A 13,844-nucleotide genomic window follows, 5' to 3' on the forward strand; every position below is an offset into this window, starting at 1 on the left:
AGGTGTGCTGTGTAACTGCTTCTGAGACTCCAGACTCCTGCATGYATCTGCGGTTCCTTTCCTTGGTCTCTGCCAGGAGGCTGCTTAAAAACCCTGAGCCCACAGCTCTATCCTCCTCCTCTCCTCTCTCTGACACACCACCAAACAGGACTAAGTTCTATACGCATCTGCACACCAAAGTTTTCACCACAGCTTTCTACAAACCAAAACCTTCTACACACCAAAGATTTCGACAATCTTTCCTTCAGTCTCCTGGCTCTTAGAGACTCTTCAAGCTCGTAGAGACTCTTCAAGACAGACTGATTCCGGTTGAGACTTCTTCTAAACCTGAGGACTGTTGGATGGTCTATTGTTGTTGCTCGTCTAGCACATGCAGGTCATCTGTTAGCTGACTACTCTGACTGGTCTGTGTGAGAGTCTGTGGGTGGCCTGAGGATTTTGTGCGTCACTGAAACATTAGTTGACCTATTTGGTCTGCAACCTTGCCTTTGTTTCGTTGGCGCAACCAGAGTGACTGAGGAATCTTCTCTTGCACGGCAGATAAGGCCTTCTTAGAGCTGGGGTCAGGTTGCACTGCGAGTTCTGGTCCTGGTTCTGAGTGTAGTAAGAAGATGAGGGGTGCAGTGTTGAGTTTGTGGGTGTCTCTGGCCCTGTGCTGTTGGGTTCTGGGCTGGGCTGGAGGTATGGAGGGACAGGACACTGGACATGTCCAGTTACAGGTGAGACAGGCTGGACCTGTGGCTCATGGGAGAGAAGTGGAGGAAGACAGGGAGGAGGTTATGATGGACGACCCTGGCGTGGAGGTGGAGGAGAGCAAACCAAAGAAGAAGAAATCTCCAGAGGAGGTAGAGGCAGGTAAGAGGTGGCTCCTTCAGTTCTTCTTCTTCTTCTTCTTCTTCTTCTTTTTGTCCTCTTTCTCTCCTTGACTGTATCTTCATGGTGGTCCATCAACCAGCAATCCCTGTAACAACCTCTTGGGAACAAACTTACCAAAGACTTGGCCCAGTTTCCCCCTTGTTGCGTCTTGTTCACAAACATGCGTGGAGACCTTGACAGAGGCATTGGCAGAGACGATCCTGGTCCAGTAGAGCTCCCAGCTGAATGCTTCCCACACACTCCCCTCTGAAACACGTGTGCATGGAGCCAACCAACGTGGTGTGTCTCATCCAAACCCAACATGCCTGATGCTATCGGATCTGAGAGAGGAGGGTAACGGAGCTGCAGCACTTTTCTATAATGTTGTTTCTCTGTGGTTTAGATATGTAATAATAGTACTGAACAATGTGTGGGAGCCCGAGTCGTTCCTTGAGCATCTTACTGTCAAAAATGACTCACAATTTCTCACTCACAATTTCTGGGCAGTGGGAAACATCCCAGTTCAGCAGTGTGCATGTGTGCGTGTGCTTGTGTGCTTGTGTGTGTGTGTGTGTGTGCGTGCTTGCATGTGTAGATGGCAAACACATCTGGTCTGGATCATGGTAGAAGCAGGGTGGTAAGGGGTACGGGGTGGTAAGAGGTAGAAGCAGGATGGTAAGGGCTAGAAGCAGGGTGGTAAGGGGTACGGGGGTGGTAAGGGCTAGAAGTCAGGGTGGTAAGGGGAACGCGTCACGGGCTTGTAACGCGTACAGCCGCCGCCTTAGAAGCAGCGGTTGGTACCACGGCTGATCGTACTAGGCCCCTTACCAGCCTTCGCGGCTTTTAGACAGAGTGGTCCTTTATCACACCGCTGCCTGTGTTATTCTGACTACCTACCCACCCTGCCTAAAGCTTGACCGGCTTACCACCCACGTAGGTACACAGCCAAGGCCCTTCTTTTTAACCCCACCCTGCTTCTCACTCCGCTTTACACTCCGCGATACCGGTGGTAAAGGCTTAACCACCCGTTGCTTCTACTCTTACCAGATACGGTGGTCCCGGTTTAGGGGGTGAGCCTGTGGGGGGCGTCGGGGTGCCGGTACCCGGATACGAGCATTATCAGAGTACCGATCTCTGGCATTTCTACCCGGTGTGCCTTACCACCCGTTGTACGGCGTACCCCTCTTACCCCTGCCTTTAGTACCCGGTACCACCCGGTGTGCCACGGAGGGGCGGTAAAGGTCGGGTACCGCTGTACCCCGACGGTCGCGCGCCCGTTATCCCGGTAAGGAGCTTTAAGGCAGCGACCCGTAACCACCTACCCCCCAAATGACACATGGTCTCAAAAGCTCCGTCGTTGACCACGGTAGGGGATACGGGGTGGTAAGGGGAGAAGCACTAGGTCGCGTAAGGCAGGTAGGGGTGGGTAAGACGGTAGACAGCCAGTGGCTCGGTAAGGGGTAGAAGCAGGGTGGTAAGGGGTACGGGGTGGTAAGGGGTAGAAGCAGGGTGGTAAGGGGTGGTTCAGTGGGTTTCCTTTCCATCCCTTCATCATCCTCCTTTTTATAACCCTTCTCTCTTTACCCTCCTCTTTACGTCACCCCCCCCCCTCCATCCTCGCTACACTCTCCATTGCGTCAACAATATGTTTTCAGTGAGACTGTTGACGTCCAGACTCTGTAGTGCAGTAGTCTTTATTATCCACAAATGACCTCCGAAGACCMATTTTCTAAGAGGCATGTATACATATGCATACAGTTTACTTAAAAAGTTTTACAAGTTTGTGTTGTGGAAAAGTGGGGAAGACTCCCTACTGTGGATTTAACCGGTTAGTAACCATGTGGTGTTTGGCTGATGCACAGTTGTGCTCACTCAGTGGGAAGAAAGGGTACGTTTCCGGTTTTCAAGGATACAGTATTTTCCACCTAACTTCCGTTTCCCCACACTTTATATCATTTATCTGAGAGAAAATATTGCATTGTTTGCCTATCTGATTGAATACATTATAACATCTTTCTGCATACCCAGGCCGTCAATTTCCAGAAGATTTGTGTAAAATACAGAAACATTTTCACAGTAAGGAGAGAGAATTTATGACTGGGCCCAGTTGTAACAATGGAATTGATGTTTAATGTGTGCACTATTACATTTTCCACTGCAAAGCCACAACTCTACTAGTTCTTTCCAAATCCATCCCGGGCTGTTAGAATTAGGCTACAATAAAAAAAAAAGGCTGAGTTTGCAGAACCAGGAACCACTGAGTGATCTTTCATTTGGTTGTGCTGCAGGGAGATACAATTATGAACAAAAAATGCTTGATTTATGTATTTAACTTGTGATTAAAGGGCATGATTCACAGTGCCAAAGATGTCTCACAGGGATCCAGGAGAGTTTTCTTGTTTTTACCTTCAGATATCCACGTATCTTCATGGGAAAAACAGCCTTCTTCAGGCTTGAGTTCTCACTTATTCATTGGTTAACAGCACTTGAGGAAAATCCTTACCTACCAATAGGAGGTTAGTGGAAAAGGTGAGTAGACAGAGAAAGAGCAGACAGTTTCCTGGGCAGTGTGTTTAGCTGGCCTGGCTGTGTGTGTGAGGATGTTGACATTTACATTTTAGACAGCTAGGTAATGCTGTGATCATGGAACCATAACAGAGCTGCAGGAGCAGGTCTACTGAAGTCTACCGGGAGAAAACAAGCGCTTCTTTGTCTGTTACAGTCCTGTGTCTGTCTGCTAGTCTGGGGATAGTTAAGCTACTATTCTGTGTGTTACAGTCCTATCTGGGGATAGTTATGCTACTACTCTGTGTGTTACAGTCCTGTGTCTGTCTGCTAGTCTGAGGGCAATTACATGGATGGCAATGGTTGACTAGACTCTTTCCACAGCTGCAATGTCTCTGAGTATGGCAAGTCTCTGAACACTTTTGATTACAAACTAGTTTAAAAAAATGTTTGTTAACCATAAGTAAACTGCTTTTAAATCATTATATGAGATAGTAGTATTCCACAATACTTTCCTGGGTGAGCACTGTAGCTCTACAACTCAACTTATTGCTTGGTGCGGGGACTGAAGTGTAAATTATTATACCATTAATGAAGCATGATCCACAAGCCACAACGAACCAACCAGGAACAGTTGGACAGCTGTCGACACTCAGAGAGTTGAAGGAGCGTCAACACAGTGGGTTTGAGCTTGGCCAGCTGGCTGCCTGGCCTGCAAACCAAAACAAAGCAGTGACCTGGCTGACCCTGTCTGTCCGTACAAGGGTTCAGCTTCATTGCTGAACCATTGAACCCTGTGGGAGAGGGGGAATGTGTTCAGGCCTGTCCTTCAGGAAATAGGAAAGAGAAGAGAAGGAAAGAGAGGGCAAAGGGATACCTGTGGAGAGATTTCTCTCTGTCTCTTGCTGTAGTTAGTGGTCCCGTCTTCTGTTCCAACCTTTCATTCTCTTTCTCAAATTTTCTGGATGGAGCTAGGGTGTAGTAATGGTGGTGGTCATGTTTAATTGAACGCTTTTTCTCACACTCTCTCTATCTCTCTCTCTCTCTCTCTCTTCAGCCAGGGCAAAGAAAGCTGCAGAGAGGGAGGCCAAAGCCAAGAAGCAGAAAGCCCCCAAGGCACCCAAGAAGCCCAAGGCTACCAAGGCACCTAAAGCCACCAAGGCACCTAAAGCCACCAAGGCACCTAAGAAGCCCAAGGCTACCAAGGCACCTAAAGCCACCAAGGCACCCAAGGTCACCAAGCCCAAAGCCACGAAGGCCTCCAAGACGACTGGAAGGAAGGACGAGGGGGTGGAGCCGGTGGCCAAAAAACCCACTCTGGAGGAAGAGGAGGAGAAACTGCTGATTGAGCTGGGCTGGGATAGATGTACTTATACAGAGGCTTTAATAATGATGTTACAGATGTATATTTGATTTATTCAGTGCTTTTCTAGGACCCAAAGATGCTTTACAATATTACGTTAGTCTTTTAGTGCAGCTGGGCTGTAGGTTGCGTAGACAATATAGTCTTTTAATGCAGTGTGTTGGTTTGTGACTGAATATAACGGTTGGTGACTTAACAGATCTGTCTTTGCAGTGATTCCACCTGTGACTCCCAAGGAGCCTCAAGAGCCAGGCCAGGGTAAGAGATGGTTTGATATAAGACAACGGGATCACATATGAGAAATCAGCTTATCTCTGTGCTATGAGCTGGTTCTTTTCACGTTAGACCTTCGAAAACAAGCAGGGTCACGTTCATGTAACGTTTCCGTATAATCTCGTTCATTCGCAATGCGCAGGTTTTGTAGCCAATAGGTCTCTGTTGACTTTGCGTTGGGGTTTGTGTTTGTGTTGTTTCTGCCCAGTAGACAGGAGACCCTCGGGGCCCACGCCTCCCTCTACTGGCTCCAAGACTCTGACAGAGCATGACCAAGATTACTGGGATGCCAAGCGTGCGTCTGACATGACTCAACAGTCACTTTCAATCCAATCTTCTCTGTTTTGACGCATGAGTTCAGCTTGGCAGAGATTATGATCATACGTCATCGATAAGAAATGACAAAAAAAAAGCAAGACACTAATATTGTCAAAGCCTAATGTTCGTGACAGTTGAGAGGAAACACGTTCATGTAGAGTACAGAAACAGAAAACTGTTGTTGTTCAGCCCTGTAAGACATCTAAACGTCTGTTTACAGCTGACAGAGAGAGGACCACCACTGAGGTCATTATGTATGTACCAGGTAACAGCCAATCCCGCCACGTAACAAATTACAGTACTATTTTCAATCGTTTATTTTGCATTTATTTAACATGCACACAAATAAATGTATTTTTCTTTCAGAGGAAACCACTGTGCCGCCCATGCCCTGGTACGAAGAGTATGATTATGCAGATTGTAGGTACACCACCTGTCTGTCTGGTTATTTATCATGCTCTGTAAGAGCACTCCCCCCTGTAACGTCTAACCTCTGCTCTCTCTCTTTCCACAGTGGCAGCTAAGAAGCTAGAGGAGGAGGCAGAGAAAGCTCGCAAGGAGAAGGAGGAAAAAGGTCTGAATCCCTTTGATCTTTCTGTCAGGGAGAACCCTGTAGCTCTGTCCCTTTTAACACCCGTATGTGTTAATTCATCACTTAGACGACTGGGTTATTTATGGGACACGGTATGTTATAGCCTGTGGATTGCGACGTTGTCAATGTCGGGGAGTGGAAGGAGAGAAGTCCATCTCCATGTGGCTGTTGGAGAGAGAATGGGGTGGATTGAGAAAGAGAGAAAGGGGGAGAGGGAGGGAGAGCGATAAGGAAATGAATAGGGTTTATCAAAACAGCTGTTGTCACGTGTTGGGGCCCTGGGCCTCAGTATCCGTGAGACAGACAAGGGGGGAGGGATGAAGAGAGGGAAGAAGGGAGGGAGGGTAGGAGGGGGGTTGGGGTTAATTTTGAGTGTGTGCAGAGCAGGCTGAGAGATTTCAAGTGTACATTTGATGATGTAAAGTGGAGATAAATTCACCACTCAGTGTAGGCCTGTCAGTATAGTTTCATAGAGTAAACTGAGCCATCTGTTTATGAGAATATGCAGACTTATTGGAGGGAAATGGAATGGCAGTAACTGTGCAGTGCTATACCGGCAGAACATATGAAAGTACAGCTTTTGATGCTTGCTGAGCTGGAGAGTAATGGCGGTGTCTTGCACCACAGTGGAGCGGCTGAGGAAGATGTGGGAAGAGGAAGAGGCGGAGAGGCTGAGGCAGATCCCGTTACACGCCGAGTCCAAGAGTAAGAAAATCACCTCAATACCTCATAATCGTATTCATCAATGATCAGCTTCAACTTTACTTGAACCCCTAACCCTATACTCCCAACCCTTCCCTGCAGTAAATGTCTCGGTCACAGTGTTTGATATGTGAGTGTTTATCTGTCGCAGTTAGATACTGTTGGAATGCTGGCCTGTTTTCTTCTGTTTCCTGTAGTAACCTTGTTTTCTCCCCAATCAGCCTTCTGGACCGGCCAGARATAGATGTTTACTGTACAGTCAGACGAGGAGACGACTAGCCTGTTCTCTCTCTTTCTCACTCTCTCTTTCTCTTCCAAGTACCAGATCGGAGACTCGTGTTWTGGCCTCCGAGACCTCATAAAAAGGAAAAAGAATGCTATGAGAAAGCAAAAACTTTTTGCCGCACTTGAAAACAACCATTCCCTTTTAGCCCTTTCAGAACAGAATTCAAAAAAKCATTKTGTGTGTTTGTGGGTGAGTGTGCGTGCCTGTGTTTATTTGTGTAAGATGTGGTCAGTATTGGACTGTGTTTTTAGCCTGTTGCTCTTGACGACTACAGACCAAAACATTTAGCGTGGCTGGCTGAACTGTTTTGTTTTGGTGTGTGTCCCATTAGTTTTCAGTTGTTTTGTTTGGTTTTCCCAGAATGCCCTCCTCTAGGCCTGGAGTCCCATCGTGTTGATGATGACCAGCTGCTGGCCTCGTCTCAGTCTCACCACGGCTTCTCAGCTCAGAGAGGCAGGCTCAACATGCAGGTACACAGAGTACACTATACTACACTACACTATAGTATAGAGATACACAGTACTACACCATAGTATTGCCTTGTCTCAGTCTCACCACGGTTGCTCTGCTCCACATGCAGGTACACACTGTATTGTATAATATATACTACATAACATACACACAGAACATACACACCATAGTACTGCAGATATACTTAGAATACTACATACTGGACACCAAATAAAATWAAATGTTATTGGTCACATACACGTGTTTAGCAGATGTTATTGCGGGTGTAGCCAAAATGTTGGTGTTCCTAGCTCCAACAGTGCAGTAGTATCTAACAATTCACACAAATACACACAAATCTAAAAGTAAAAGAATGCAATCAAGAAATATATAAATATTAGGACGAGCRATGTCGGAGTGGCATTGACTAAAATACAGTAGAATAGAATACAGTATATACATATGAGATGAGTAAAGCAGTATGTAAACATGATTAAAGTGACTAGTGTTCCATTATTAAAGTGGCCAGTGATTCCATGTCTATGTATATAGGGCAGCAGCCTCGAAGATGCAAGGTTGAGTAACTGGGTGGTAGCCGGYGAGTGATGGCTATTTAACAGTCTGATGGCCTTGAGATAGAAGCTGTTTTTCAGTCTCTCTGTCCCAGCTTTGATGCGCTTGTACTGACCTTGCCTTCTGGATAATAACGGGGTGAACAGGCCGTGGCTCGGGTGGTTGATGTCCTTGATGATATTTTTGGCCTTCCTGTGACATTGGGTGCTCTAGGTGTCCTGGGGGTCAGGCAGTGTGCCCCCGGTGATGCGCCGCACCACCCTCTGGAGAGCCCTGCGGCTGTGGGTGGTGCAGTTGCCTTACCAGGCGGTGACACAGCCCGACAGGATGTTCACAATTGTGCATCWGTAAAAGTTTGTGGGGGTCTTACAGACCATGCCAAATTTCTTTAGCCTCCTGCCGTTGAAGATGCGCTTTTGCGCCTTCTTCACCACACTGTTTGTGTGGGTAGTCCATTTCAGATTGGCAGTGATGTGTACGCGGAGGAACTTGAAGCTTTCCACCTTCTCCACTGCGGTCCCATCGATGTGGATAGGGGCTTGCTCCCTCTGCGGTTTCCATTTTTGGTAATCARGCCTACTACTGTTGTGTATTCTACAAACTTGATGATTGAGTTGGAGGCGTGTGTGGCCAAGCAGTCATGGGTGAACAGGGAGTATAGGAGGGGGCTGAGCACGCACCCTTGTGGGGTCCCTGTGTTGAGGATCAGCGAAGTGAAGGTGTTGTTTCCTACCTTCACCACCTGGGGGCGGCCCGTCAGGAAGTCCAGGACCCAGTTGCACAAGGCGTGGTGCAGACCCAGGGCCCCGAGCTTAATGATGAGCTTGGAGGGTGCTATGGTGTTGAAGGCTGAGCTATAGTCAATGAACAGCATTCTTACGTAGGTATTCCTGTTGTCCAAATGGGATAGAAGAGTGCAGTGCGATGGCGATTGCTTTATCTGTGGATTTATTGGGTCGAATTGAAGTGGGTCTAGGGTGTCATGTAAGGTAGAAGTGATATGATCATTAACTAGCCTCTCAAAGCACTTCATGATGACAGAAGTGAGTGTAACGGGGCAATAGTCATTTAGTTCAGTTACCTTTGCTTTCTTGGGTACAGGAACAATGGTAGACATCTTGAAGTACGTGGGGACAGCAGACTGGGATAGGGGGAGATTGAATATGTCCGTAAACACTCCAGCCAGCTGGTTTGCTCATTCTCTGAGGACGCGACTAGGGATGCCGTCTGGGCCGGCAGCCTTGCGAGGGTTAACACGCTTAAATGTCTTACTCACATCGGCCACGGAGAACGAGAGCGCACGGTCCTTGGATGCAGGCTGCGTTGGTGGCACTGTGTTATCCTCAAAGCGGGTGAAAAGGGTGTTTAGCTTGTCTGAGAGCAATACGTTGGTGTCCGCGACGTGGCTGGTTTTCCCTTTGTAATCTGTGATTGTCTCTTGTCTGAGCCGTTGAATTGCGACTCCACTTTGTCTCTGTATTGACGTTTTGCCTGTTTGATTGCCTTACGGAGGGGATAWCTACACTGTTTGTATCCGACCATATTCCCAGTCACCTTGCCATTGTTAATGCGATGGATCACGCTTTTGCGCAAAGTTTTGCGCGAATGCTGCCATCTATCCATGTTTTCTGCTTTGGGTAGGTTTTAATAGTCACAGTGGGAACAACATCCCCTATACTCTTCCTGATGAACTCAGTCACCGTGTCCGTGTATACGTCAATGTTATTCTCAGAGGCTACMYGGAACATATCCCAGTCTGCGTGATCAAAACAATCWTGAAGCATGGATTCCGATTGGTCAGACCAGCGCTGAATAGACCTTAGCACGGGTACATCCTGTTTGAGTTTCTGCCTATAGGAAGGAAGGAGTAAAATGGAGTTCGGATCTGATTTGCTGAAGGGAGGGCGGGGGAGGGCCTTGTAGGTATTTCAAAAGGGGGAGTATTTTACCAGAGCGAGTACTACAGCAAATGTGTTGATAGAACTTTGGTAGTGTTTTCCTAAAATGTTCTTTGTTAAAATCTCCAGCTACAATAAATGCGGCCTCAGGATATGTGGTTTCCAGTTTGCATTATGTCCAGTGTAGGTCCTTGAGGGCCGTCGTGGCTTGAGGGGGAATATACACTGCTGTGACTACAACCAAAGAGAATTCTCTTGGGAGGTAATACGGTCTGCATTTGATTGTGAGGTATTCTAGGTCGGGTGAACAAAAGGACTTGAGTTTCTTTATGTTATCACAATCACGCCATAAGTAGTTATTAATCATGAAACATACATCACCGCCCTTGTTCTTCCCGAAGAGTTCTTTATTCCTGTCTGCACGATGTACTGAGAACCCAGCTGGCTGTATGAACGGGGACAGTATATTCCGAGAGTGCCATGATTCCGTGAAAGAGAGTATGTTACAGTCCCTGATGGCTCTCTGGAAGGAGATCCTCGCCCTGAGCTCGTTTACTTTATTGTCCAGAGACTGAACATTAGCGAGTAATATACTTGGAAGTGGTGGATGATGTGCACGCCTCCTGAGTCGGACTAGAAGCCCACTCCGAATACCTCTTCTCCGCCGCCGGCGTCTTGGAGCAGCCTCTATGATAAGTTCAATTGCCCTGGGGGGTATGAACAAARGATCCAATTTGGTAAAGTCATATTCCTGGTCGTAATACTGGTAAGTTACCGTCGCTCTGATATCCCAAAGTTATTTTGGGCTGTATGCAATAACACAATAAATGTTCTGGGMTAATAATGTAAGAAATAACACAAAATACTAAATATTGCAAAGTTGCTTAGGAGCTAGAAGCAGAGCTGCCATGTCTGTCGGCGCCATCTTGCCACCATAGTACTGGAAAATGGGCACAGGTTCCTCTCAAGGTTCATTCCAACCTAGGGAGCTTTTCCTTCCAACTATCTCCTCAGTTATATCTTTAGGGGATGCTGCATGATTGACCAGTGAGGGGATTATTTTGTCTCCCCAGAGTTCCGGTGATGACGACGGTGTGTACGGGGGTGCGTGGTGCGCAGAGCCAGAGGAGCATAACCACTGGTTTGAGGTGGACGCTCGCAGAGAGGTGGAGTTCACTGGAGTCATTGTACAGGGCAGGAATTCAGACTCAGCGTAAGTCCTGCTGTCCAGGATCACTGCCCTGGGGTCACTGCACCGTTCACACAGCCAGGGCCAGTTGGAATCCCCATTAGCCTGCACAATTGATTTGAAATGAACAACACATGAAATGAATCCAAACCAAACAACATAAACATCAATAGGTTTTTTTTATCCATTAGATAAGCAGAATGCTGCAAAAGTGATTATAGGGAAAAAGTAATAGGAAGTTGAATATTTCCTGTGGAATCAACTGGCACTATGAATGTTAAAGATTACACAAATTGGATATTGGTATGACTTGTAAAGTCTCTCTCTCTCTCTCTCTCTCTCTTTCTCTCTCTCTCTCTCTCTCTTCCTCTCTCTCTCTCTCTCTCTCTCTCTCTCTCTCTCTCTCTCCCTCCCTCTCTCTCTCTTCTCTCTCTTTCTGTGTTTCAGGGAAGATTTTGTGTCCACGTTCCACGTGGCCTTCAGTAACGACAGTCGTGATTGGACGGTGCTCCACGATGGCTATGCTGAGTGGGTGAGTAACCTCTTAAGATTGGTCAGTGCAGCTGCCAATTTATTATCCAATTTATCTCTCAACTTTCCTCCTCTCTAATCTTGCCCCTCTCCATCCCTCCAGTTGTTCTATGGCAATGTGGATAGGGACAGTCCAGTGATGGTGCAGTTTGATTGGCCAATCGTGGCACGTTACATCCGTATCCTCCCCCAGAGCTGGAACGGTAGCCTGTGTCTCAGAGCTGAGGTCATGGCCTGCCAACTGCCAAGTGAGTACAATACAATACATAACCCCATCACATCAGTGAAAACATCCCCTCCAAAAACTCCAGAACCTCATCACATCCCGAACTCCATCACCTCCAGAACTTCTAAAATGATCATCATCACGCCCACAACCATCCCCGTTACTCTCCCATGAATGATATCTCCCATATGAATTCCACCACATGCTTCCAACGTTTGTCCTCCCTTCACTCCCCGCAGGCAGCTTCCGTAGTGAGAATGAGGTCCACCCCACAGACGACCTGGACTACAGACACCACAACTATAAGGACATGAGACAGGTGAGTCTGAAATGAGAGTGGGGCACAGGTGGGTATGTCAGGTGAGATAGCCACTGTCCCTCTTTCATCTCTCCCTCATCCCTCTCCTCTCTCTCTCCTCCTCTCCCACTCTCTCCTCCTGCTCCCTCTCCTCCTCCATCACGCCCACCTAACACATCACTCTCCTCGCTCCCGCCATCTTTCCATCTCTCCCTCGATCACTCCCATCTCCCTCCCTCCATCACTCCCACATCTCTCTCCTCCCTTCCTCTCTCCCACCTCCCTTCCTCTCTCCTCCCTCCCTTCTCTCTCCTCCCTCCCTTCTCTCTCCTCCCTCTCTCCATCCCAGATGATGAAGGTGATAAATGAGGAGTGTCCGAACATCACTCTCTTCCCCCTCTCTTCCATCCCAGAGATGATATGTTGAGGTGAATAACATCGGGAGTGTCCTAACATCACAAGGATCTATAACAAATTGGGAAGAGTTCTGCTTCGGCCTGAAGATTGTATCGCCATTGGACGATCTCCTGACAACCCGCGGGAACACAGACAGGTGTGCTGTGTGTGTGTGTGTGCTGTGTGTGTGTTGTGTGTGGTGTGGGTGTGTGTGTGTGTGTGTGTGTGTGTGTGTGTGTGTGTGTGTGTGGTGTGTGTGTGTGTGTGTGTGTGTGTGTGTGATGTTGTGTGTGTGTGTGTGTGTGTTTGGTGATTGTGAGATGGAGGACGGGAGTAGAGTGGAGAATGTGATAAGCATCAGATCTACAGCACAACGGAACTTCGCACAATACAAGTGCATCACAAACACTGCTCACATAAAAAGACATCATCTTACCTCAACAGGTGCAGCCGGAGGTTCCGCTACACGGCGGGTTTCTCCATGGCAACGAGGGTGCTGGGCGGGAGCTGCTCCCTCCTGCTGATTGCAGTTCCTGTGTAGAGGAGTACAATGACGACAACCCCCGAGTGCGCCGCCTGGTGGAGGTGTGAGAATTACACCTGGTTCCCTCACTCAACCCAGACGCCTTACGAACTGGCTTACGAGATGGTGAGGACCTGGGCTCATTCCAGAAAGTGCTCCAACAAGGAGATATATTAATTGATGAAACTGGGAACCAATGTAAACATTTACATAATGTCCTTTCCATATCTAATTCTCTCCCCCCTAGTCCCAAACTGCCTGCGTCTAAGAAATGTATTTGCAATAATCTCTCCCAATAGAGATCGCATATGTCTCACCTCTCCTCTCTCTGTCTCTAGGCTCTGAGATGGGAACTGGGGTCTGGCCACTGGACGGAGGAGGGATACGATATCTTCCAGAACTTCCCGGACCTCAACAGTGTTTCTGTGGGGGCAGAGGACAGGGGCTGGGGTCCCACGCATTGTACCCAATCACCACATTCCCACTCCCAGAGAACTTCCTCAATGGCTCTGTGGGTGTTGGGCTCGAGACGTTGTTGTTGTTGTTTCTGTTATTGAATTTGTACTGCTCAATTTCCAATTACATTACAGTCTCTATTTCTTCTTCTCCTTTTGTCTCATCTCTCTTCTCTCTCTCTCTCTCTCTCTCTCTCTCTCTCTCTCTCTCTCTCTCTCTCTCTCTCTCTCTCTCTCTCTCTCTCTCTCTCTCTCTCTCTCTCTCTCTCGCAATTTCCAATTATACTACAGTTTGACATTTCTGGGTTACATCTCTATTCTCTCTCTCTCTCTCTCTCTCTCTCTTTTTGTAGGTTGCCCTGGAGACCAAAGCTGTCTAACTGATGGAGCGGACCCCATTTGTGTTGCGGC

The 13,844-nt window shown here is 47.7% G+C and overlaps 1 protein-coding gene across 1 annotated transcript in view; it reads left to right on the forward strand.

Annotated features, from left to right (window-relative positions):
- Positions 1-90: 90 nt before the first annotated feature.
- Positions 91-13,844, forward strand: part of LOC111964478 (adipocyte enhancer-binding protein 1) — a 20,290-nt gene continuing 6,536 nt past the window's right edge. The window contains exons 1-15 of the mRNA XM_070443760.1: positions 91-855; positions 4,418-4,726; positions 4,937-4,981; positions 5,205-5,291; positions 5,535-5,579; positions 5,681-5,734; positions 5,829-5,888; positions 6,534-6,611; positions 7,255-7,364; positions 10,889-11,028; positions 11,452-11,536; positions 11,639-11,783; positions 12,001-12,080; positions 12,409-12,428; positions 12,501-12,530. Of these exons, the coding sequence (XP_070299861.1) occupies positions 612-855; positions 4,418-4,726; positions 4,937-4,981; positions 5,205-5,291; positions 5,535-5,579; positions 5,681-5,734; positions 5,829-5,888; positions 6,534-6,611; positions 7,255-7,364; positions 10,889-11,028; positions 11,452-11,536; positions 11,639-11,783; positions 12,001-12,080; positions 12,409-12,428; positions 12,501-12,530 (1,532 nt within the window). The 5' untranslated portion in view covers positions 91-611. The remainder of the gene's footprint in view (positions 856-4,417; positions 4,727-4,936; positions 4,982-5,204; positions 5,292-5,534; positions 5,580-5,680; positions 5,735-5,828; positions 5,889-6,533; positions 6,612-7,254; positions 7,365-10,888; positions 11,029-11,451; positions 11,537-11,638; positions 11,784-12,000; positions 12,081-12,408; positions 12,429-12,500; positions 12,531-13,844) is intronic.

This window comes from Salvelinus sp. IW2-2015, linkage group LG5 (assembly GCF_002910315.2).
Source record: "Salvelinus sp. IW2-2015 linkage group LG5, ASM291031v2, whole genome shotgun sequence".
NCBI lineage: Eukaryota > Metazoa > Chordata > Actinopteri > Salmoniformes > Salmonidae > Salvelinus > Salvelinus sp. IW2-2015.